At 45.1% G+C, this 24,559-nt stretch overlaps 1 protein-coding gene across 1 annotated transcript in view; it reads left to right on the top strand.

Annotated features, from left to right (window-relative positions):
* PDZD2 (PDZ domain containing 2) overlaps positions 1–24,559 on the top strand; it is a 144,223-nt gene that overhangs the window by 82,589 nt on the left and 37,075 nt on the right. Inside the window, exons 3-5 of the mRNA XM_086629575.1 lie at positions 9,368–9,510; positions 10,180–10,312; positions 12,413–12,580. Coding sequence (XP_086485701.1) covers positions 9,368–9,510; positions 10,180–10,312; positions 12,413–12,580 — 444 coding nt within the window. The remainder of the gene's footprint in view (positions 1–9,367; positions 9,511–10,179; positions 10,313–12,412; positions 12,581–24,559) is intronic.

Here is a 24,559-nt window from a genome sequence, read left to right as displayed (position 1 = left end):
CCCATTATTGCTTTCTTATTAAAATGGCTTGTCTCAGGAAAGGCTGAATGCTTTTGAATTGCGTTCCGCTTTGTAGTTAGGAAAGGCTGACAGCCTTTCTATAGCAATATTTACCAATTAGCGTTGGTAAATGCCAGCCTTACCTCGCATTTTGGTTAATGGAAAATGTTCCTTACCTTGCCAAGCAGAAAAGGAAGGCTAATAGCGCGTTACAGGAATCAAAACATGAAACTTGAAGTAATGTACTGGCGTTAAGCATTTAACTATTTTTTTAAATGTGATGGGGGGAAAAAATTCTCATCCACTTGCTGTACCAAAATGAAAACCTTGCTCTGAGCAAGGTACTTACAAGGGTAAATACTCACAGCTCCACTGCAGCTGCTGAAGCTAAGTTGCTTTACATCAACTTTTTTGGCAACCTAAGCAGTAATTACTGTTTCATCAAGGCTTTTATGGGACTCTTATATGATGCATGTTTTAGACATAAATAACTCTATTTTCAGTTTTTAATGTAGATACCTTTAGTCATGTAAAGGGCTTCCTCAGAATCTGTTTCTGTTTTTAATGTCTTTTTATCTGTTGTGTTTGCTTCCAACTTTCATTAACATGAATCCTGGGGCTGTCTGCTGTCTTGAAGTTTTAATGTGCACTGTGATAAGCGTGTCTTCCCTCTCTCTTGCCTGTTTTGGGTTGTAAACTCTCTTAGGGACAAGGGCTGCCTTTTAATTGTAGCTGTACAGCACTGGCAAAACTTGGCCTTGCTTTTGCTTGGGGTTTCAGGAAGTGCTTTGATGTAACTAATAGTGAAATTACAGTTAATTTTTTTTTGCTGCCAGTTATCTTCCACCTTGCCACGAAACAACTGTCATCACAACTTTCTGGGGTTAAGTCTCACTCGCTGCCAAATTTGTTCAACTGGCTTAAAGGTTTTACCTTTCTTTTCTGTGATTTAAGTGATAGCTACAGCTGTAGTAGCTGTGGGTTGTAATTTTGAATACCGGTCTGTCCTTTTATTCTGGTTTTGGATTGAATTTTCCAATGGTGTGGTGGAGGCTTGGGCATAGAGATAATCCAGTAATGGTGAAGTTGTAATGAGTTAGTTTTAATGCGTTGTCTTGAAGCAGGGTCTTCGCTCTTGAAAAGAGCCCCAAAGGCAGCACAGATATGCACGAGGTTGTGTTACAGGAGGTCTCAGCCATGCTCAGCTATCATAAACTGTAGGTGAGAGCACCAGTATGAAAGCATTTCTCACCTACACAGAAAGTGTGGGTTGTTTTATTCACTTTGTGTATGGTATGAAAAATACAGCAAACCCGCAACTGGAATGCAGAGGACGGGCTGTAGCTGAAATGTACGTTCACACCATTTTATCTTTTAATCATTAAGTGTGAACATTTGGAACCAAGTGGACATGCCTAAAAATAGAGTATGCTGTTTGCTTAGGTGCTGTAATGTTTCAGGGGTCATTTGGGATTGTAAAGCTACATACACTTAATTTTTGAGGCAGGGTGCTGAAGCCACTGAGTGAACCCAAAGGATTCCTGACGCTGATGGATGTAATACCAGTCCCCACTAGAGAACCCTCTTTAGCTGACAAGGGAGTGGGGTGACTGACTCTGGGATGGGCCTTAATCTACAGCAGGCAGCAAGGGTGTTTTCTGAGAAACTCCAAATTAGCCAACTAGCCGTTCCCTATAGCCCAGCCAGAGAATGAGACTGGGCAGGATGCTCGAGGGAGCGCAAACACCTTGTAACCCTTAAAAGCCTTAGCTCCCCAGGAGGAATTGCCTTGCCAAAACCCTCCAGGGTCCGGGATAGCTGAGAAATCCTTTTGCTGATCTTGCAATAAAGCTTCAAGTTGATGGCAAGAGGGGAGCAGCCCAGAGAGGTGCAATCCAGATGGTGATGGGCTCAGGATGACAAATGACTCCAGCAGATTTTTGTAAGGGGTGATGATGTAGTTCAGGTGCTTGCAATGGCTGATAAAATGTTTAAAGCCCTTGCCAAGGAAATGATGTCAACAAGCAGTCTGTCTCGGGAGGTGGATCCCTGGAGGACAGTCTGCTTTAAGTCGCAGAATTTTCATCCACTCTGCTGTGATGCCTGGTTTGTGTATTTTAATTATGTGTTTGTGGGAGGGTGTGTTTTCACTTTTGACTGTTCCCTGTGCTTTATCCCTTAGGATGCTTCTCTTTCCATGAGGAAAGTAGTCTTATGTCAGTGAAAGGATGCCAAGTGTCTGGCGGCCGTTTGTCCAAACAAGGGGACTTGTTACATGAGCAGTGGACACTTGAACGCAATCGCCGTTGTGTCTGTGCTGCTGGCTGCTACGTATTTTGAGGACATGGAAAGTTCACGTGGTCAACACTGTGTAAATCATATTAAGAGCTACTCGGGTTTTGGGTTTATTTCGCTTCTTTCAAGTGGTGTAGGAGACACCCACTGTGTGGCTTGCACCAGCCAGAGGTAGGAGCCAAAGGCTTCAGGGGCTCAGTGCTAAGAAACTTTCATAGGCAGTAGGGATGGACAAAGAACTCCTGTCTTGGAATAATTGATTCTTAAAGGAATTTTTTTTTTTTTCCCCAGCTTTCAATTTGTCTTGGAGTTGTTTGTCTTGCTTGTACAACAATGAAAACAAAACCCAAGGTAGCAGATGAAAGCAGGAGTCCTGCTGTCAGATCAGCCTTAAAAATAACCTGGTTAAGATCGGATGAAAAATGTACTCATTACCCACTAATGAAATAATTGCTTTGTTAAGAATCTGCAAACATCAGATTTTGGCATGATTTTCTGGTACTGACTCATTCACACTAATATCTGTGATGTGAAGAGTGATAGCTTTTGACCGTATCTTGAGATTGACGCGTTTGAGCTGCTCGCCTGGTATGTGATCATGCAAGTTAATTCCCCAGCTACTGATCCATCTCTCCCACCTGCCTGTTGGGGAGTGGGGTTTTGGGAGGAGGCACGATTTGAGTCAGGGTGGGGCAGGCAGCTGGGAGCAGGGCTTTTAATTTATCCCACATCAGTGAAGGATGCTGGGGAGTGGCGTGCTGGTACAGCCACCCCAGTGTGCTCCCTGTGCCCGTAAAGGAGGATGCTGCACTGGTCGTTGCTTGAAGGCAGTTGCTTAGTGCTGGTCTGAACGTGGTACGTTTCTGTTTGGGAGATTTTGTGCGGGTTTTTCTGCTGCTTTTCAGCTGCGTGTGATCAGTGTTGACTGACAGCTCCTATCAAGCCGGTTGTGGTCATTTTTTTTTAATGCATGAAACTTACAGCTTTCTCTTAAATGTCACGTTTCCAAAGCAGCTTCGTGGCTGGCGAGGAAGAGCTCGCTGTTCACTTCTGCTGCTCCTGCGGGCAGAACCTGTGAAGTTTGTGAGTGGGAAGCGGTCCCTGCAGACAGACAGTAAAAATCCATGTTGAAATACGGAGGGAGGGGAACGTCCCGCGGGCAGTGTTAAGGCCTGTGGCAGTCAGTGTGCGCCTACAGACCTTGTGTGGTTATTAGTATTCTCATCAGGGCTTATCTCTGTTTTTATTTTAAAATTGTTACATATTTGCATCAGGTTTGGCTGAATTGCTGCTGTGACAGAAAGTGCTTTTTTTGTAGACAACTATTTTACATTTTCCATTTTACCGTCTGGCTTTTTAACTACTTACTGCGTTTCTGTTTTCCATTTGTTTACACCTTGCTCCTGCCAAGCTTTCCTTTAATACAAGATTTCAAAGTAATTTTTCCTTTGTATATATAGATTTGCAGCTTCTTGAACGCGGCACAGTCAAATTCAGTGAAACCCCTTTAAACTCCCCTGCAATTAGCTGGTGAAAGGGAGGAAGAACGGCTCCGACGTCTTTAATTTATTTATTTATTTCCCTCCCTCCTCAGAGGAGGAACGTTCCTTTTTGTTTTATTAATGATGTGCTTATGAAATCAAGCGTTTGATGGTATGCACTTGGAGCAGGCAGAAGGCGAGCTTCCCCACGTCGCGCTGGCAGCGTGCTTCCTTTCTGATCTGTAGCACGCTAGTTTATTCCAGATGTAGCCTCACTCTGAACAGGGGCTGCCTGATGTACAATGGCTTCATGGTGGAGAAAGACGGCCCGGGGGGACCCACTTGAAGCTGCCAGCTGCGTTCTCTATTCTCGTTTGCGGTCTCTTACATAAGATGACCCATTTCTTTTTTTCTTTTTTTTTTTTTTCCCCCTTGCAATTAATCCAAGTAGAATATTCATACTGTCTTTAAAAACATTTTAATTATTTGTAGCTCGGGTGCTTTGAAGTTGATCAGCTTCGAGTGGAAAAATCTGGTCCAAAGGGCTGCCTGCTCCAAAGAGCCAAGTTCAGAGGAAAGTTGAGTCACCTGAGAGTGATGTAACTGTAGAGAACAAAAATTAGCCATTAACCCAACTGCAGCCTGACTTGACCACTTCTGTTTCTTTTTGCTATAGGAGTGTTCACAAAAGTGAAGGAAGCCAAAAAATATAGGTCTGGAGTGGACTTCAAGAGATGACCCGGTCTCATCTCCTCCTCTGAGACTGTCTTTGATTAAATGTTGGTCCGTCGCATCCATGAAACCCTTCCATAGTGGGGAATCTGTAGTCCCTTTGTATAGGCAGGTCTGCTGCTGCTTTGGGTTTGCAAGAAAAGGCCATGGAGTGGGTCTGAACAGAGTTAACATTTGTTCTGGGAGATGGGGAACAAATCTCTAAAGGGAAATTTTGGCTTCTTATTCTTTTCACACTCCCAAAGCAAGCATGGATGTCTTTCTGAGTGTCCGTCTTGGACAAATCTTGGGTGAATGGCACAAAATTTTGTGGATTGTCATGTACAGGTTATCAGTCCATGTTATCTAGTGAGCCCTAGGTACTAGGTTCTCAAGTTTTGGATTCTCAAGTATTGGGACTGGTACTGTTTGACATCTTTGTCGGCGACATGGACGTTGGGATTGAGTGCACCCTCAGCAAGTTTGCTGACAACACCAAACTGGGTGGTGTGGTTGACACGCTGGAGGAAAGGGATGCCATCCAGAGGGACCTTGACAGGCTGGAGAGGTGGGCCTGTGAGAATCCCATGAAGTTCAACAAGGCCAAGTGCAGAGTCTTGCATGTGGGTTGGGACAATCCCAAGCACAAACACAGGCTGGGTGGAGAATGGGTTGAGAGCAGCCCTGAGGAGGACTTGGGAGCGTTGGTTGATGAGAAGCTGAACATGAGCCAGCACCATTCGCTGGAAGCCCAGAAAGCCAACCGTATCCTGGGCTGCATCCAAAGAAGTGTGGCCAGCAGGTTGAGGGAGGTGATTCTGCCCCTCTGCTCTGCTCTCATGAGACCCCACCTGGAATACTGCGTTCAGCTCTGGAGTCCCCAACAGAAGAAGAACATGGACCTGTTGGAGCAGGTCCAGAGGAGGCCACAAAAATGATATGAGGGCTGGAGCACCTCTCCTGTGAAGACAAGCTGTGAGAGAGTTGGGGTTGTTCAGCCTGGAGAAAAGAAGGCTACAGGGAGACCTTCTAGCAGCCTTCCAGTACCTAAAGGGGGCCTACAGGAAAGCTGGAGAGGGACTTTTCAAAGGACATGTAGCGATAGGACAAGGGCCAATGGCTTTAAACTGAAAGAGGGCAGATTTAGATTAGCTATAAGGAAGAACTTCTTCCCCCGGAGGGTGGTGAGGCCCTGGCACAGGTTGTCCAGAGGAGTTGTGGATGCTCCATCCCTGGAAGTGTTCAAGGCCAGGTTGGATGAGGCTTTGGGCAACCTGATCTAGTGGAAGGTGTCTCTGCCCATGGCAGGGGGGTTGGAACTAGATGATATTTAAAGTCCCTTCCAACCCAAACCATTCTATGATTCTAAGTGCTGAGTCTTGTTATTGTAACCTGCCCTTGGTTAAGAGATACAGGTTGGTCTCCTTATTCTTTAGAGTGACCAGAGATGGGTGTCATCTAGTCACTGGCTGCAACAGGAGCTGGTTGTGCCCTTCTCTCTGTCCTTGCTGATGATGCCTGGAGTTTGAGATACCTGGCTGGACTGGCATCAGCACATCCCTGTGCTTTAGGCATGAAACACTTTTACACCGGGAGCTGTGGGTGCACGTGCACAGGTTTATTGTGTCACTTGTGAAGGAAGCTGGAGAGATTATTCTGAGCCATTTATAAATAAAGCTGTGAGAATTATTCTGAGAGGATGGAAAAGTTCAGATGTTAATAGGAATATGGAACTGACAGCGGCCAAGCCGCAACCAGAATTGTGCAGCCGATCAGAGGAGGCCAGTCAGCAGTTAAACTTGTCCTCCTCAGGGCAGGGATTATGCAGGCTCCAAGGACAGTGACATCAGACCTGCAAACTGCCAAATCTAACTACACGTGGAGTTTCCCTTGGGTATTGTAAGTCTTCGGAGCAGAGTGAATACTCCAGAATCCTGCTTTCATTTAAAGACTGAGTGAGCTTGTAGTCTTTTTGTTTATGAAGGAAAGCTTGAAAATATGATCCTTTTGAAAATTTCAAAATTAAAGACATGCATCACTCTGCTTTTTTTTTTCTTTTCTTTTTTTGAAGTGTTTAGGCTTTGTGTGGTTGAACCTGGGGATCTCCAATAACTCAAGAAAACTGGTTTTAAGTAAAATTTAAATGCGTTTACAAATCCTTGGAATTGGCGCAGAGCTTTACTATTAAGGCTTTCCTGTGATGGAGTCACACAAGATGCGCATTCAAAGCAGCAGCATTTCCGTGCTGCTTTGTGCAAAAGAGATAGCAGCTTTGTGGGGAGGGGAAGGGAGTTCTTCTAACACCCCGTTTCTCCTTGAGCAAAGGCTGGCAACCTGCCTTTGAATAGTTAGCTTTGAAAATCCTGGAGTGACGTGACTCGGAGGTATGTGCATGTTGGGGGGGGGGCGTTTGCTTTGTAGCACGTGGTTAAATGAAGAGCTATGAATGTTTTATGAAGAAGAGGGAAAGAACAGTGAGGGGATCTGATTTCCAGTCGACGCCGAATTGTTTATTCCCAGTGAAATGCATGCAGCTGACCGGCGGGGACTCAAGGGACAGCCTTCTCTTACACAGAAGGCGGTGACCGTGTCGTTTGAAAATGAGTGGAAGAAATACGTGTTTGGGTATGTGCTAAATGGTTTCGTTGTCTTTGTTGTGGCTGTGTTCTGCCGTCCATGTTCAGACTGAGTAACGCTTTACTTTGCTGTTGATTTCACTGGGAGTTTGAGGGGAATAAGATGGTGCTTGTCTTGAGAGCAGCAGAGTCCTGCCATGTGCTGCCGTTAAGTGTTTTGCTATGTAAATGAATATTTGAGAGTGGGTTATTTAGAATGAATTTGGGATTTTGTTGTTTTTAAATAAGATGTGTGATAGTGAGGAGTGCTGAGGAATGCAATCTAGGCTGCACGTCGTGGGCCTTTGCATAACTCGCATTCCAGAAAGCTTTTGCAAATCATTAAATGCAATTTTATGACTGCATTGTTAAACTTTATTGGAGAGTCTGCTTCCAAACTGGATTTAACAACAGGATACTCGAGTGGCATCTCGCGATGAGAATAGATGGTCATCGTTTCAGCCTGGGCTTGGCTGGGGGAGGTGGAGAGATTGTATTTCTGTTATACTGTTTTCATTATGGGCGCGAGGTACTTTGTAGCAATAAAACCTCTCTGGAGCATTTTCATGCTGTAGCTCAGTTCTGTTTTTTAAGTAGATAAATATAGCTGACTCTTGCCCCTGCATTTAACACAGTGTCTCGTGTATCACTCTAATTTATCTCAAAGTATTCTCTGTCCTGACATGTCCTGTTACTCAGCAGGAGACTGGGCTTTTACCAATGCATTGAAGATCCCAGTTAAACCTTTTGGGCTGTTGCCCATGTGCATGAATTTCAAGTTAACAAATTACCCACAGGTGTATATGTTTTCAGGCTCAAACTTTTGGGTTACCTCTTAAGACACCTGGTTTGTTTTTCCTGTTTCTCATACCTGTGGTCTAGGGGCTGGGTGACATTATTATTACTGTTTTTCACTTTGTTCTTAAGATACGGTTGTAGATACTGACCTCTTTGTTCCTGTATCTGAAAAACTCGTCTTGCATTGCATTTAAAAGCTCCAGCATAGGGCACCTGTGATCAGGTAGAAAAAGCACATTTTCTTCACTTCATAAAGACGCTGATAAACAACATTGTTGTAAAAATCCGCAGGTTGCTGCCACAACCCTTGGGTTCGCCGATATATTTAGCAGTTCCCCTTCTCAGAAACAAGCAGCAATTCCTACATGCTCTTCACAGTTTGACATGAAATTTTAATCGTCTTTGCTACTCGGGCGTTTGTGTACTGCGAGAACGTTACTTGTGTGCAGAACAGACACAAGTCTGTGTCAGAAATAGCTGACCCGGTGCCTGGTGACTACAACACGTGGCCTAAAAATTGTCTCAAAATTGTGCATTTTCTTGTCTTGCAAGCTTGAAAACTTTCTAGGGTTTCTCATAGTTCTGTTCTCCTGGCTCTGCCCCTCTCTGAGAGAGTCCTGGCAACCGCCTTACGCATCTCGCTTGCTTGCTTGTTTTTCTTGTTCCTTTTTTTGCTCTGCTGATACCTGCTACACTTGTGTTTCCTTGTGCCTCATTCTTACAGTAGGACTCATGGGAAGTATTGCTTATTTTGTGTTTTCATATTGCTCTGGTGTTTGTAAAGCATGTTTTGGATTAATATTTATAATAATTAAAAAAATAAATAAATAAAGCTGTCCTAAACATCGCTTATTACCTTGCTTGTATTGAAAAGTTATTCTCTGCGGTGGATAAATTATTATTCTCAGTCTGTACAACAGCTGCCCAATAAGAAGTGTTTGATTGACAGCAGATAATTTGAAGCTGGTATTTTCTTTCCTGTATCTCAAATCCTGCAAACTCCTCCAGAGAGGGAAGGGCTGCTGCGTGATGCAAGTCTGGTCCCTGCTGCAATAGCAGTTCCCGCTACCTGGCGTTCAAGGTCCCCCTTGAACAGCGTCTTGTTCCTCTGCAGCCTTACACAGCTCACCCTGGAGTTTTAGTGAAGGGGTTTGAGGCCACTGGTTGCTTCAGGAAGGATCAGGGCAATTGGGAGCAGCGCCTTTGCCTGGCTCAGAAAAGCTGCAAACAGCCCTGCAAGGAAACTTCTACGTGCTGACCCTGCTCTGTGCTGCCTCCTCCTTTCTGCCTCTTTCGCTTGGACCACAGTTAATGCAGCAAAGCTCAGCAAAAGCACCCATATAGCCTGAGCTATACAGATGTGTGGTGATGGGAAGCAAGGTGCTAAATAGCTCCCTCCTGTACCCTCCCAGCCCTCTCTCACTATCCAAATCCAAATTCAAGGACTCTTTGCACATTTTGTCTCAGCGAGAAGGTTGCCGCATATGGAAGATGCACATCCTGAAGGGGACGGACGGGCTGGGAATCCAGATAACGGGAGGCAGAGGGTCGAAGCGGTCCCCTCACAGCATCATCGTCACCCGCGTGGAGGAAGGTGGTTCCGTACACAGGTGAGGTGGCAGCGGTGCCTTCTCAGGGGCGGGAGTGATGGAACATCCCTGGCCATGGCTGTTAGGCGGACTCATGAGGTGGGCGGGAGGGATTTACCCTTTCCTTGTGTGAAAAGTGGGAATATGGCATTTTTAGCTCAAAAACTTGTTTTTCTGATGGGTCATCAAAGCCCCTTTCGGCATGTTTAGCCCAAAGCACAGACAGATCGAACGCTTGCTCCACGGCAGAGTGTAAATCCAGGAGCATGATGGTTTGCGGGACTTTTTCCCCAAGTCCCCTCTTGGAAGGTGGACCTTTACCATGGGATTGGCAGTGGATGAGTGTGGGTTGTGCACCCCGGGGCACTATCTGCCAGCCCTGTCCCTGCTCCCTGATGGGGGGAAGATGGGGCTCTCTCCTGCTCCCTGGTCATCTCCAGTGGGGCACGGAGGAGGTTTGAGGGGTCTCAGCCCTGCAAAGAATGAAGTGGTTCTACTTATAGCAACAATTTCCTGGCAGCACCTTTCTGAGCCACATTTTTTGTCAAATAACACTGCACCGATCTATGCAAGCTTAGCATCAGCCTGGTCACATGTTGTCTGTGCCTCTACATTTCACTGCATGCCACTGGGGACCAGCGCTGGGGAAGGACTGCCGTGCAGCTCCGCGTTCCCGCTCTGTTTCCGCAGGGATGGCAGGCTGACAGCGGGCGACGAGCTCCTCATGATCAACGGGCAGTCGCTGGTTGGGCTGTCCCACCAGGATGCCGTGGCCCTCCTTCGCTCGGCCGCTGGCCTGGTGCAGCTGGTGGTCGCTAGCAAGGTATGGTCCTCTCCATGGTGGTCTCCTGAAAGTATGCCTGCAAGAGTTTGTGCAAGTGCTGTATGGAAAGGGTGTGTTTTTGATAGGGAGTCACATGCACATTTGCTCCCCTAAATTTGATGCACAGCTATGGGAGATGTATCAGTAGCTGCCATAAATCTGTGACAAATCAGCAGGGTACGGACCAGCTTAATGATTTGCTTGTATTGTCACTGTTGTTCAGTGTGCAAATGAGTCTGTATTTTTTCATGCAGATGTTACTTAAGTTTTGGCCAAACCAGTTTTCTTACATTATATGCTAAATAAAGCAGGCTCTGCTCAACCTCTTCTGTTTTTTTGCCTGTGTAGCCTCTGTAGTGCTCATCTTCTGTCCTATCTGTGTGCCTGAGGTCTCTCGATGATAATCTCTTGGCTTGAGTTCCTTATTTTGTCCTTGTTAATAGCTTGGAGTGGAGCTCTTGCAGATAAAGGAGCATGAAATTTCAGGGAAATGAGAGTGGAACTCATTTATCAGTCAGGCTCTTGATTCTGCTTTCATCGCAGGAGAGATGGAGGGGGTATTAGACAATATTTTTCCCTGTGTTTAAGAAAATCCTGCCCACCCTTGTTTGCTCTCCTCCCTGGACCACAGCCTGCTGCTCCCCTGCTTGGATTGATGCAGGCATTTGGTGGGCAGCTGACCGACTCCCCAAAGCTGCTGAGGTCTCAGAGAAGGACCTGCCTTCAGGTGGGGCAGCCAGGGCCATTGGGGTGGTGGTAGGAACCTCTTGGGCCAAAGGAACCACTCATAAACCTGCGTTTCCAGGTGGAGTGTTCTGTGTCAGCAGCCCACTGTATCAGTATTTTTTAAGTTTTCTTTAGCTTGATCTTCAGGTTTCCCCAGCCAACCTGATGCAGGTTTCCATGGGTTTAATCGCTGGATGCTCTTAGGGCTTCTCAAGGTGCTTTATGCTCATGTTTTTCGAGAAGAGGCTCTATCCCACCATATTCAAAGTGAAGAGCCTGTAACTTCTCTAACGTTTCAGTTAGTGAAGTTCATTGAATACCTTCAGTAGAGTCACACCTACTGGTGTTTATTCTGGAAACAACACGCTTTGACCTGAAGCAGATTCATTTTGTATTTCCTTTAGACAATCAGACTCTGCCAAAACACAAAGCAGTAGCCCGCATAAATTTCTCCTTAAAATTATTTGCCTGTTCATGTCATGACTGCACCAAAACAGTCATCACGAGTAAGCTTACAGACCAAAACTTCACGGTCCTGATCAGGCTTTCAGTCTGTTTGGTACATGCTCTGAGCACTGGGACAGTTTTCATGTCCCTGGGAGGAGGACTTGGAAAGGCAAGCGGCGGGGAATCCAGCCTGTGCCGTGTCCAGGCAGTCTCAGAAAAGGTGTAAATAGGTGAAGTGTTTTCCAGCAGCTCCCTCTGGGCATTATTTGTTGTTGTGGGAAAGCAGCCTCGCAGTTTGGCCAGGTGAGCACTCCGAACGCAGGGTTTGTTCTGAAAGCAATAAAATGAGAGTCTCTCTGGCCTCTGCTTTGGGTTGATGCAAATGTTTGCCTCCCGAACATTTTGCCAAGGACTGGAAACAGATCCTGCAGTGTCAGGACTGAGTTGGTCGAGGATCGGTGGGTCAGTTTTTGTTTTGTTCTCCTAAGAAGGGTTGTTGACGTGTTGCTCTTGTGCATGTGGTTAGATAAACGTGTGAAGGGAACATCTGCAGGGAGGGAGCAGGACCACAGTGTGATTTGGGATGCAGTGAAGAGCGATGAGGTCTGTAAACTCTGAGTCTGCTTGCAGTGACATTTAATAAAGCCAAAGTGGGGGGAGCAGGCTGCGGGGGAACCATTTATTTTAAATTCTCCTTTATGAAATCTAAATGTTTTAGATGTGTAATGGCCCGTGTTTACTTCCTATGTACTTTAAAACCAAGTCTGCTTTTCATAACTGGACCATTAACGTCTGAGGACATGGAAGTGTGTCACGAGGGAAGGGTTACCAGGAAGCTGTCACTGGGCAGGTGAAACAGAGCAATTTCACCATGGCTTTGGCAGTTTTCTGCATGCAATGTAACATATTGTGTTGTCTCCCGGGTAGGAATCTGCCGAAGGAGATTTTCTGAAGTACTCATCTACCAGTTTGCCAGACTTGCTTAGCACTTGCTCGGTCCAAGACTCTGTCTCTTGCACTGACAATAAGGAGAACGAAGAGCCAGAAGAAGATGATGTGAAGGGAGTGAATGTGTCTCCCGAAACACTGGTCGCTGTAAGTGTGGCTTTGGTGTGATGTTTTTCCTCTCTCCCTTTGATGCCTGTTTGCATCTCCTACAGCCCAAGACAGAGCAGGTCCTTGAACAGGACGATCCCACCCAACCTTCCTTCACATGGGAGATGAGTGACCAGCTGAAATGGGAATGTCACCTATGGCAGCAGCTGTGGCAAAGCAGCGGCGTGGAGAGCAGGAGCTCTCGTGTCCTCCAAGCTATGTGACAATCATGGTTTTGTTTTTCTCGCTGCTGTTGGATTGTTTTCCACCCTCTTCCACTGCTTTTGTTGGATCTGGCGCGAAGTCTCTCTCAGTTCTTCTGCAGTAACATGCTCTTGTCTCACCTCCTTTTGTAACTAAACTTCTTTAACAGTTTATGATCCAAATCTTCAAGTTTTTATTTGCTCTGTTGAAGCCAACAGACACTTTTGGGGGAGAGATATGAATTTCTGTCTGTGCACAGTAACTGAAGTTCTGCTGAATAAATGCCAGTTGATAATCTCACTTGCATTCCCTTCAGGGCTGCATTAAGCAGAGATTAAGTGGATTATTGTTATTTATTTGTAACGTAGCAGCTCTCTGAAACTTCATTGGTGTCCTGGGCCTCTGTTGTATTGTACAGGCAAAGAATAAAATGATGTTTGCTGCTCTGAAGAGCTTGCAGGCTGGTTTTCTGGCAAGCGAAAGCAGGTGGATTCACTCAAAGCTTTTATCTTTTTTTGAATTGTCTCTTCCGCCTTATTTCCCTTCTTTTCTGTGACAATTATAATAAATCTCTTAAACCTTTGGATGGCTCAGATGTGATACCAGTTTGGTGATTTGTTTTGATTTTATATTTTTATCCTTTCTGTTTTCTAAGCAAACGACAGCTCCTTGGGATGAGCCTTGTGCTGTAATCTGGCTGATACTGGTGTTCGCTTCATACCTGCCTGTTGCCTCTGACTTGCTTTGAGTCTATTCTTATAGTGGTCCTCACTCACACGTCTCTTGACTGTGACAAGTTTTGTTATTTCTGCACTGTCTTCTCTTCTGTGTGCCAGGGTGCGTTTTTCAGGGGAGGAAGGGAAAAACAAACAGATGAGAGATGCTTAGTGCACTGATGACGGTGTAGTGTTTGTGTGCTAACTTGAGTGGGCACCTAAGCGTTCTTTTAGCTATTGAAATACTTTAAATTCTTCTCTATATCATGTTTCAGATTCTGGTAATTTTTCATAAGGCTACGGCTCAGCAACACTGAAAAATCATAAAACATAAAAAACACTTAAAAATCAATTTTGTCAAAACTTAATTATGTGTGACTTCAGAATGCAGCTCCCCAGCATTCCAGTGACTCTTTCGGTTCATGCTAGGAGTTGTCACTGGTTTGCTCCAGACTTGCCAGCAAAGGCTCTGCTTGGTTTTCAGTGATGGTTTTTGTTTGTTTCTTTTTTTAATCGAGTGTTTCTTTTCCAAATTAACATAATAGTAGGGAAAACTCAGGGTAGCTGAGGTGCACACCACCATGAAGACCTGGCCACATGAGCCTGCCCAGAGCCCTTCAGCATGGACCTGAGTCCATGCCTGCCCTGGTGTCCATCTCGGTGCTGCTGTGGCTGCAGCTGTGACGGCCAGATGGACAGCCAGCATGGTTTGCCTGCCTGTCTGGCTCTCTCACCCCTGATGGCAATGGCTCTGTGGTTTCGTAAGGCATCACTGGGGGATGGAGGGGAAATCACAGAAATCTTAGTACAATAAACGTATCAGAAGAATAGTAGGAAGATTTTTTTTTTCCCTTTTCTCTATTTCTATTATTTTTGTTTATTGTTGGAGGGAGTGTAATTCAGAAGAGTTTTATAAGTTGTTAGTGACTCTCGGGACCACTTTTTTTGCTTGAGCTGCATGTGAAATCCTCTTAATCTAAATTGCAGGATGTTTTTGTGTTCCCCATGTAATTGTCATGTCAGCCCCAGGAGTGCAGAGAGGGCTCGCTGCAGCCTGAGGTGAGCACTCCATACAGTGCAGACCCCTGGGCTCTGCCCGCAGCCTGATCCATCCTCATCAGATCTGGGCAGCCTGAGCTGACCTGGGCTGTGCAAATCTTTTGTGCCGTCAGGCAGGACATAGGAAGGTAAATGTGTGCAAAAATAAACTTCACACGTGGTGTTTTTCGACCTGGTGAGATGGGGAGGATTTTTCATAGCAAAGTATAGAAGCTGATTTCAAGGTCAGGATGAACATGAAGCACCACGTTATTTTATTTAAAAAAAAAAAAATAATGTGTGTAGTCATATAGATATTGCAAAATTGTTTTGGAAATTACTGTTCTTTACTGCTCCTACATCTCTTGATGATATGTGTCTTCTTTCTCTCATATATATTCCATTACATTTATTCTGTAGATAAGGGATGACAGTATGACTGATGATTAAAGTAGCAACTAAGCTGGACCTCTTTTGATCTGTGCAAATATAATTTGTTTTAGACTTCCAGGGTAGGTGGTACTGAAGGTCTGGACCAGGTAACTGTGACTGTAGTCTCAGTTAAAGTGTCAGACCTCTCAGATTTGAAACTGATTTGAAACCCAGCTCTGACCAGGAGTTACCCTTCTCACCTCTGGCAAGAGGTGAATTAATTTTCTTGTTTACTGTGCAAGGCTTTGTGGAGACTTAAAGGGATGCTGTCAGGTACTGGGTGATTAGGTAACAACAAGTAGTTCAGTACAATTTATTATCAACTGAGGCTTCACTGTCCCTTTTCTGATCAGCATAGTGTATATCTAATTCTTGAGCAAGTGTAGAAGATCTTACAAAACTTGCAGGAGCTCTTAGAGTTGTCTAAAGCCCTCTTTCGTTAACTTTGCTGTGAATATATTTCAGTGCTGAGTATTCAGAAACATTATTTGTAGACCTGATGGACTTGCTTTTAATGCCTTAGCACCTGATTGCTTAAAGGCTGAACCAGGCAGAAAAAATAATCCTTTGGAACCAAGGTATATATTCAAGTTTTCATCCTTGTAGTTATTCAGAACTCAGCTGGACCGGGCCTCGAGCAACCTGACCTGAGTTGTCTCTACTTTGAGATGGGGCCTGTACCAGAGACCCCTAAAGATCCCTTCCAACCTGACTTACTCATCAATTCTGTGAAAAAATAATTTAAAAAAAAAAAAAAAGAAATAAATCTCTTTTCTAGGGGCTGGATGTTAAAAATTTTCCCTGTGAGCCAAGTTCTTTAAAACTCTTAAGTTCTGCTCCAGTGTTTCCAGCCAGGGAAATAGAACCTAGCTCAGCTTCCCCAGGACACAGCAGTAGAGTTTAGTGGCACTTGAAGACTAATTTAAGAGAAATATCACTTGTAAGTCTTACTTGAAAGTCCACTTGTTTTGTTTCATTAATAAAAATTTTGTAGTACAATTTAATTAGAGCTCTGTTTTTACACGTCTCCTTATGTAAAGCCCTGTTTAACATAAAACGTCCCTTAAAGTTCTAATTGTAATAAAACTTGTGCTGCCAGGCAGAAAAAAGATTACATTAATATCCTTAAAGTGCATTTCCTTTAAAGCTAGTTTGGCCAAAATTTTCCTTAACTTCAGATGTGAAATACCAGGCCACAGAGTTGCATTGCGTTAAATTGTCCTGAGGCACTTCGGGGATTTTAAATCCCCCCTAAATCCGTATTTTGCCTTGTGCAGTTGACATTGCTATTTTAAAATGTCATTATTTATGTCCAAGTGAAATAGGATGATACGACAGTATTTGCCTTTGACAATTTATTTTTAATTCCGATTCACTTTTCCTAGTATTTCTGTTGCTTGAAATTGAATCTGTCACTGTATTGCTGGCTGATGGAGCAACCTGGGAAATGAACTCTAAAGAGAAAGCAGGTCTGCCAAGAATTCGCAAAGTGTCTGATTAATTTGGGGTCCCCAGACAGAGGCATGTACCATTCTTAGTCGCTTCAAAGTTTTTTGCCTTTGTTTCTGCTGGTGCTGTGTTGTTCGATATATGATGATCTGAGCACTTTATTGTTAAAGTGTTCCACTTCAGTGACCAGCTTCATATTAATGGGCTGAAATTCCAAATTGCTACTAAATACAAGAAAAGGATGTCAATCTCGGCAGGTTTGAATCTGTGGTAGCTGGAGGCAGGGAGGAAAGCCTGGGGACCATTCCTCTATACTTAGTAGAGTCTAAGTGTAGTCTTGTGCTCTCCTTTGGGTATCTGCTGCTTGTGATGCTGGAGGCAGGACCCCAAGCCAAGTATATTCTGTGCAGAATAGAATTTACACAAAAGAGGAATTTCATATTTGGGAAAGGAGGTCATTACTATCCCTATCTCTTGGGGGGGAGCTGGGGAGGGAGGCGATTTGCCTTCCTGTGCCCAAGCCAACCACGCAGGCGAGCCCCGGGGAAGCAACCTCTGGCAGCATCCTCGGCTGCGAGACCCTGTGCTGTGGGGTGGTGAAACCCTTTTGCTTGTGTTTAATCATTTTGTGTTGGCTTGAAGTGCTTGATGTGTACCTTCATGAGAGCTGTGGTTGTGTTGCATGCAGAGATAGCTGTGACCCACCAAGGTCTTGATCCTTCTACAAGTAACAGAAACAGGATGTCTCCAGTTAAAGGTTTCTTGCCTGAGCTGGGTTTTCCATATTCCTGGCAAAACCTACTTGTGTTTTTTGCAAGGCATGCAGAATGAAAGTGGATAAATAAAACTGTTCTGCAGAAATGCATTTTTTTAACCCCCCTCCCTCCCCGTTTTTATTGTTTATGTGAGACATAGGACTACTTAGTTATTTTCTGTCGTGAGCCTTTCTGTCTTACCAGGGAATCCATACGTAATTACCTGTAGCCATGCAAGCATAATAAGGAAGACGATAACAATGCTGTAAGTTTAAAAACACTCTTGGGGTCAGAAGTTCTTCTGGAAACACTGGGAGAGAGTTTCAGAGAAAGCATTAGCATTGAAAAGGAACAGGAAGCATAACTCAACAATTAAATGTGTGTAGAGCGCGGGGAGGGACCCTCATTACTTGGAGGACTCGAGCGTTCGTTCCCATTAGGGCACTGCAGTCTTGGAAGAGGTTGGTAAAACACAGCTCACTCCTCAAACAGCACTGCCTGGCTGGAAAAGGGAGAAGGAGCTTTTGCTGTCAGAAAATCTGCTTTGCACTGAAACGCTTTACTTGGCAGGGGAAGAAGATGAAGAGCCTGGTGTGAGGCTCTGTTGTGGCCAGACCTGGTCCTGCAGAAAGGTTTAATAACTCCTTTCCTCTTCGTGGTGAGGGGCGGACGATGTTTGCAGATCCTGCCTCATGCCACGTCGTCCTTGGAAGGGGCAGGCGAGGATAGGGTCCATCCTCACCTTAGCGTGGCTTGGAGCTGCTGCTTGGCTGTAAATGCTGCATTTGTTGAAAGTCTGGCAGCACCATGCCTTTCTGAGATACAGTCTTGTCCAGCATATCATAGAATCATAGAACAGTTTGGGTTGGAAGGGACCTTAAAGATCATCTAGTTCCAACTCCGCTGCCATGGGCAGGGACACCTTCCACTAGATCAGGTTGCTGAAAGCCTCATCCAACCTGGCCTTGAACACCTCCAGGGATGGGGCATCTACAGCTTGTCTGGGCAACCTGTGCCAGTGCCTCACCACCTTCAGAATGTAGAATTTCCTCCTTTTAGCTAATTGAAATTCACCCTCTTGCAGTTTAAAGCCATTACCTCTTGTCTTATCACTACATGCCCTTGTAAAAAGTCCCTCTCCAGCTTTCCTGTAGGCCCCCTTTAAGTACAGGAATGCTGCAATAAGATCACCCCGGACCCTTCTCTTCTCCAGGCTGAACAACCCCAACTCTGTCAGCCTGTCTTCATAGGAGAGGTGCTGCAGCCCTCAGATCATCTTTTTGGCCCTCTGAACTCACTGCAACAGCTCCATGTCCTTCTTTTGTTGGGGACCTGAAACACAATATCCATGGGTCTGTCCCCATGCAGTGCCCTTCGCTCGTGTTGTAGCTGAGCAGACACACTGGATCCCGCAGAGGACTGGGGAAATGCAAGTTTTTAGAGTAAATGTAGTTAGGAATTTGGGCAAGAGAAAATGACAAAATATTTGGGGACCCCATCTTGTTCACCTAGTGTGACTGTACTTCTTGTGTTGTTTCCAGAAGCCATATCACGTTAAAATAAGCAATTGCAATTAATTTTATTGCCGGGAGTGTTCAGTGATGGGCTTATGGTGGTGGTGCGTCACTGGCAAGGGCTTGGGGAAGGTGTGGGCAGACATCCCATGAGTTTGGGAAGGAGGAGTAGTGGTGAAAGGCCCCCGGGGGGCAATGTCATTGAACTGCTGTTTTTCACATGTCCTGAAATTCACCTGTCCAGGTGACATTAACATGAATGTGTTCTTCGAGTCAGGAGGGAGTTCCTCAGCAGCAGTTGCATCCTTCCCTGCACCTGGCTCCCAGCCCTTCTGGGCCACTTTCTGCTGCCCCTGTGTTAAAGGCAAGCCCAGAGGAAACTGTTTCACCCTGAAGCCAGTGCTCTGAAAGGTTCCCTTTAAACGTGATGCAGGGTGCAAATGGTGAAGTACCTCCTGTTTCTTGGGCTGGTGGAAGATAACCTTTTTGACTTGACCATAAATATCAGTGCAGACAATGCCCAGAGTTACAATTTTTCCTCTTGCATGTGATATGCTTGAAAGCCAAGTCAGCAGAGTAATAGAAGCACAAGTTTATCTATAGTACGGGTTCTGCATCGTCTTTGTTTTTGTGAATGAAGGTTTTTCCCATAAAGCAACAGATACAGTACAGCCTGTCTCTCCTTTGGCTGTTTGGATAACTGCCCGGTTTTGAAGGAGATGAACTGCCTTTAACAAGCTAAAAATAGCCCTCTCATGGCACTGGAACAAGAGAGATGCTGTCACAGCCATGCAGTTCACATACATTAACATAAGGATGATAAAGGCTGTAGGATTTGAGAGTTAGTGTGAATGTCGTATCATCACATCTGCAGTTTATTTATCTGCAAATTCTTGAGTGTGTACACGGTCCAGTCTTGGTTGGACTTGGTTAAAAATCATTCTAGATGTGCTGTGCTTGAATAAATGTGACCTATATAAAGTATGCAGCTTCAGATCCTTGATTCAGGTATGAAAGACACTTAATGCTTATGTATTCTGTATCCTCTCATGTATTTAGGATGATATAAAATGTAGTTTTGGAGGTGAAATCCAAAGCTCTCCACCATCTGTGTCATGGGAACGCTTCCTGCAGCTGTGGGTTGACTTTAGTATTAGGAAGGTCTTGTTTCATTCTCAGGAGAGTTGTTTATTTTGAGGATTGTTTATTGCTTGCTTTATCCCTCACAGTCGGTAAAAAGGTTGTCATTAAAAAAAAAAAAAAGGCAGAAGCAATTTATTGTTTATCATGATTTGTAGGCTCCGGATTTGTGCTAAGCCATGAGCTCAGCATTTATTAAAGAAAATCATGGAGGAGCTGGACCAGCTTTCACACAACTCGAGTTCCATGTTTGTCTCCTCTGTTTACCAGGACTGATCTTCTGGGACATCTCTGCAGCACATGGAGACATCTCGTGGGGAGCGACTAAACTGCATGCAAATGTGTCGTGCTTTTTGATGCTTGGGGGGAAAAAGGATGAAGCATAAAAAAGAAAGCAGCAGTGACCTGTTTGTACACCATTTCAGAAATGTACGCGTTTGATTTCCTTTAGCTTAGAAGCTGTTTCTAGTGAAAATGGTAAAAAATTGCAGAAGAAGAGTAATCTGGTCTAAAAAGGGTTGGGAACTGTTTAGCTGGGAGCATCTTACTATTTCCAAGGCATGTGTTGTCTGTGATGCGTGTTTCTTGGAGAACTTAGTTGCATTAGCCATTTCCTTCATTTCGTCCTATCTAAAAGGATATTTTAATTGTTTTGTCACTTCAAAACATTGTTATGAATTTTAGCGACTGGAAACCTGAAAATGATATCTGCTTTACTTAACTGCAGCCCTGACCATAAAAATAACATTGCAGCAATGAGTCTTTGCAGCCAGCACAGCTGAGATCCTGCTGCATCGAGAACCTGCCACCATCCTCTGGGCCATGGTCAGTGCATTGGGGCTCCTGGTGTCACATGTTGAAGAAGGTTTGGGGGTGTCTTGTACAAAATAAATAGAGTGCTGTGGAAGACAAGAGCAACTCAGCTCTGCCATAGCGAGTTTCCAGTCTGTTTACTGAGGATACCTGGGCAGGTGTTGCTGTTGGCTCCGTGTTGGTGAGTGCCAGGTTATGTTTCACATGCAGGTTTGTGTCTGTGACTACTCTAGAGACTTGATAAAGAGCAATAAAAATAACCACTGGGGCTTTGTACCACCTGAAGCTGACAGTAGTGCCCTTTTCTAGCAGCTGCTGTGTTACTGTGAAGGCTCAGGGTGGCTTTTGAGCACAGGCATTTGGTAGAGTGATAGACCAGGCATTCTTAGAGACCACTTTAAAGACTTTTGTTTTGTTTATTTGGCATTTCCACCTATTCAGAAAATAGGGCAGCTCCAGTTCTTGACTCTTTGTCAGACTTCCTGATCAACTTTCTGCACATGAACTGGGAGTTTTCCAACACTTTCTTTATAATTAGGTAACAGAGGCCTCAGGTTCCCATCCCCTTTCCCTGGGCAGGAGGAAGCACAGGCTGCACACGGTGGTAGGGGCATGGATCATTCCCAGAGGAGCTGCTGGGGAAGGCGGCTGGTGCTTTGTTTTACCAGTGGTGCTAAATATAGCCTAAGTCTGAGCCCTCCTGGAGCCATGCTGGGGGATAAACCAGGTGGTGCCAGGTTTTTCTAAGATGCCAGTTAAGGCACTAAATTAGTGGTGATGTGGAGGTGACATTCCTCCTCTTTTCCTCCATCCCTGGCTCCATTTGGATCTCCACGTTTGTGTCATGATAGAATGGAGTGATGATGCAGTACCCTTTGAAAGACGGAGTCCTGTAGCTTGCTCCAGAAACAATTAAGTCTGAGTTTAATTTGGACTTGTTGTGAGACCCGTGGTGTGGCTGAGGGTGCTGCCTGGGTGTTGGGAGGTGCTGTGTTTCGGAAAGATGTCCCTGGGTGCCGCAGCCCCTGATGCTGTGTGTCCTGGCTCGTCCAGCCCGTTCCAGCGTTCAGGCAGCTTTGTGCATGCCCTAAAACAGAGCAGTAAGCCATGGAAAACTCAGGCCTAGCCAAGATTAGAAAATCCATGTCTTCTGCATCGTTTGCAGTGTTAATTCTGGTAAATTACAATGCCGCACTTGGTAATTTATCTGGGAGATGGATTCAATTAAATTGAAAAAGAGCTAATTTAAAAGCGAGGATATTTTACTTTCCGTGTGAGGTAAAGGGGCCTGTGGAGCTCCCTGCCTATCAGATACATTTAGGGCTTAAAGCATGCTGTGCCCCAGAAAGCAATAAATAATTGCGCAAATAACTGGAACAGCTAGAATTATAATAGATCTTCAAAGAGAATCTCCAAAACTTTCCGAAAGGCTAAAGCCTTTAAGGCATGAGCTAGTCTTGAGGGACTAGGGAGAAGGACTTTGTTTAGGGACCAGGGGAAGCCAGGCTTACATTGGGCATTTTGCACCTTTCTCTGAGGGGCTGGTGCCACCTGCTTTTGGAGACTCCTTGGGTTCACCCTGCCAACTTCCTGACAGACAGTATTTCATAGTTAGAATCATAGAATCATAGAATGGTTAGGGCTGGAAGGGACCTTCAAAGGTCATCTAGTCCAACCCCCCTGCAAGGAACAGGGATATCTCCAACTAGATCAGGTTGCTCAGGGCCTCGTCCAACCTGGCCTTGAACGTCTCCAGGGATGGAGCATCCACCACCTCTCTGGGCAACCTGTTCCAGTGTTCTACAACTCTCATGGTAAAAAATTTTTTCCTAATATCCAATCTGAATCTACCTCCCTCTATTTTAAAACCATTACCCCTTGTCCTATCACAACTGGCCCTCCTGAATAGCCTCTCCCCATCTTTCCTGTAGGCCCCCTTGAGGTACTGGAAGACCATATTCATAGTATAGTATTTCATAGTTAAATATGTTTGGGGAAGTGTTGCTTAAAGAAAACTGTCCTGGCTGTGTCGGGACTCAAGAAGATAAGGAATTTATCCCATGGAACTTGCGCACGGCCGTTCCTCTTCCACGTTGCTGTTTTAACGAAGAGTGGTGGACTTGCTGGTGGACATGCTTTGCCAGTGCGGGTAGGGCTCAATTTAGTGTGCCGCAGGCAGCGCGGTCTTCATTCTCGCAGTTTTGCTCCCGAACTGTCAGGTTAAATTCGTCTGTATGCTGCTGGCACTCCTCAGCAGAGAAAGCCAACGGGCTGTGCCGTGGGGAGACGGATGGGCTCGCTGGTGGGAAAGGCAGCAGCTCAGGAGCTCCGCGGCGGCGGCAGGAAAGCAGTTTGCTTATTAAATTGTGTCATCCCCCGAGTGCCGCCTCGTTCTGTAGATCGGTGACGATTGCCAAGCTGTTTGCGGTTAAACAATGCAGACTCTCATAATCCTGCTCCTCATCTCGCCTAATTAAGGGCCTGGTCACGCTGGAGCTTTGCCCAAGCGAGGACTCCGGGGGCAGTTGTTCGTTCTGGTGCGGTGCCAGGACCGCGTGTCCGTGATAGTGCCGTTTCCTTTGAAGTCAATTGAGATGTCACCATCGCTTGATCCTGGAGCTACTTAATGAGCTGGCAAAATGGGCTCTATTTTTAGATCTCACTTCAAACTGCTGTGCGTGTTAGAGCTCCCCTTTGTCCTTAAGACCAGGACGGCATTGGGCAGGATTTATTGGTTTAGTTTAATAAGAGGCGTACAGAACTGAAATAATAAGCTCCATTTCCTTGAAGGTGAGGAAAATTAAAATGGCATGGTTAAATGTGGGCAGCCACCTCGCGACAGTAAAGCGATACGTTCATGTGTGGCCAGAAGGATAAGGTGGAGCTGGGTTTTTCTTCTGGTCTAAGTTACGCCAGAGCCAAAGATTACAGACACACGACTTTGGGGAGTTCTCGCCAGCTTTGTGGACTGCACTTCTGAGTAGGATGAAAGTTGGTGGTTTATTAGACAAGCTCAACCACTTGAAGAATATCTTCTTTGTTGTGAATGCTAGAATGTCTTCCCCTGTGTGTTTATAATCAGTGTCAGAAAAGTATTTTTGCTAAAATAAGAAATAAACAGAGTTTGGATGTATTTACTTCTTACTGTAGTCGGAAGCCAAGATGGATAAAATGTTATTTCAGGAAGCTGCTGAGAACATGTTGGCGTTTTCCCTAGCGTTGGTGTTGGCACATGCATGTCCTTCCGCGGATCATACGTGGGATTTGGGGGTTTGCTGTCTGTAGGCTCAGCCTCCAGGATGGAGGTGGAGGGATGGGGTGTGCAGTTTTAATGCAAGTGGCAATTGTCTCTTGTTTTTCCTCTCGCCCTTCTAGAAGAAAATGTATGTAATAAGAGAATGCATCTGTACATGCTTCTGTTGTGCAGTCAAAATAAATAAAAAAAGGTCAAAAAAAATAAAAAAGGTCCAAACTAAACCCTGCGTAGTAGAAACATGAGGTGTACTGAATGGGTCAATCTTAAGCTGAGGCTGAGAGTGGCTCTGTGATTTCTGTGTGTTTGTGCAACTGATTTCTACTTTTCTACAGGGAGACATTCTCACTTACAAAGTGTATTTTCGCTTATAGGATAAATTCCAGCATAGCATTGTGTGATCCACAAAGTTCTGGCTTACTTCTAAACAGTTCTGCTGTCTTCTGGGTATCCTCTCAAGGAAATCATAGGGAGAGCTGGTGATGCTTTGGCTGTGGCCTTATCACTGATGGTTTGAGTCTCTTGGGTGGGATTTTTTTAATTGAATTTCTTAACATCTTTTCTGTAATGAGTCCCTTGCTAGGATGGCCAAATTGTAAGCGCTGGTTTTCTCAGACTGATGTAGTTATTTTCTTCTTTAGATGAATCCTGTTACATGGAGCTAT

Source organism: Tauraco erythrolophus, chromosome Z (genome assembly GCF_009769465.1).
Source record: "Tauraco erythrolophus isolate bTauEry1 chromosome Z, bTauEry1.pri, whole genome shotgun sequence".
NCBI classification, from domain to species: Eukaryota; Metazoa; Chordata; class Aves; order Musophagiformes; family Musophagidae; genus Tauraco; species Tauraco erythrolophus.
The sequence above is the reverse complement of the archived record's forward strand: the minus strand, read 5'-3'. Positions and strand labels throughout refer to the sequence as shown.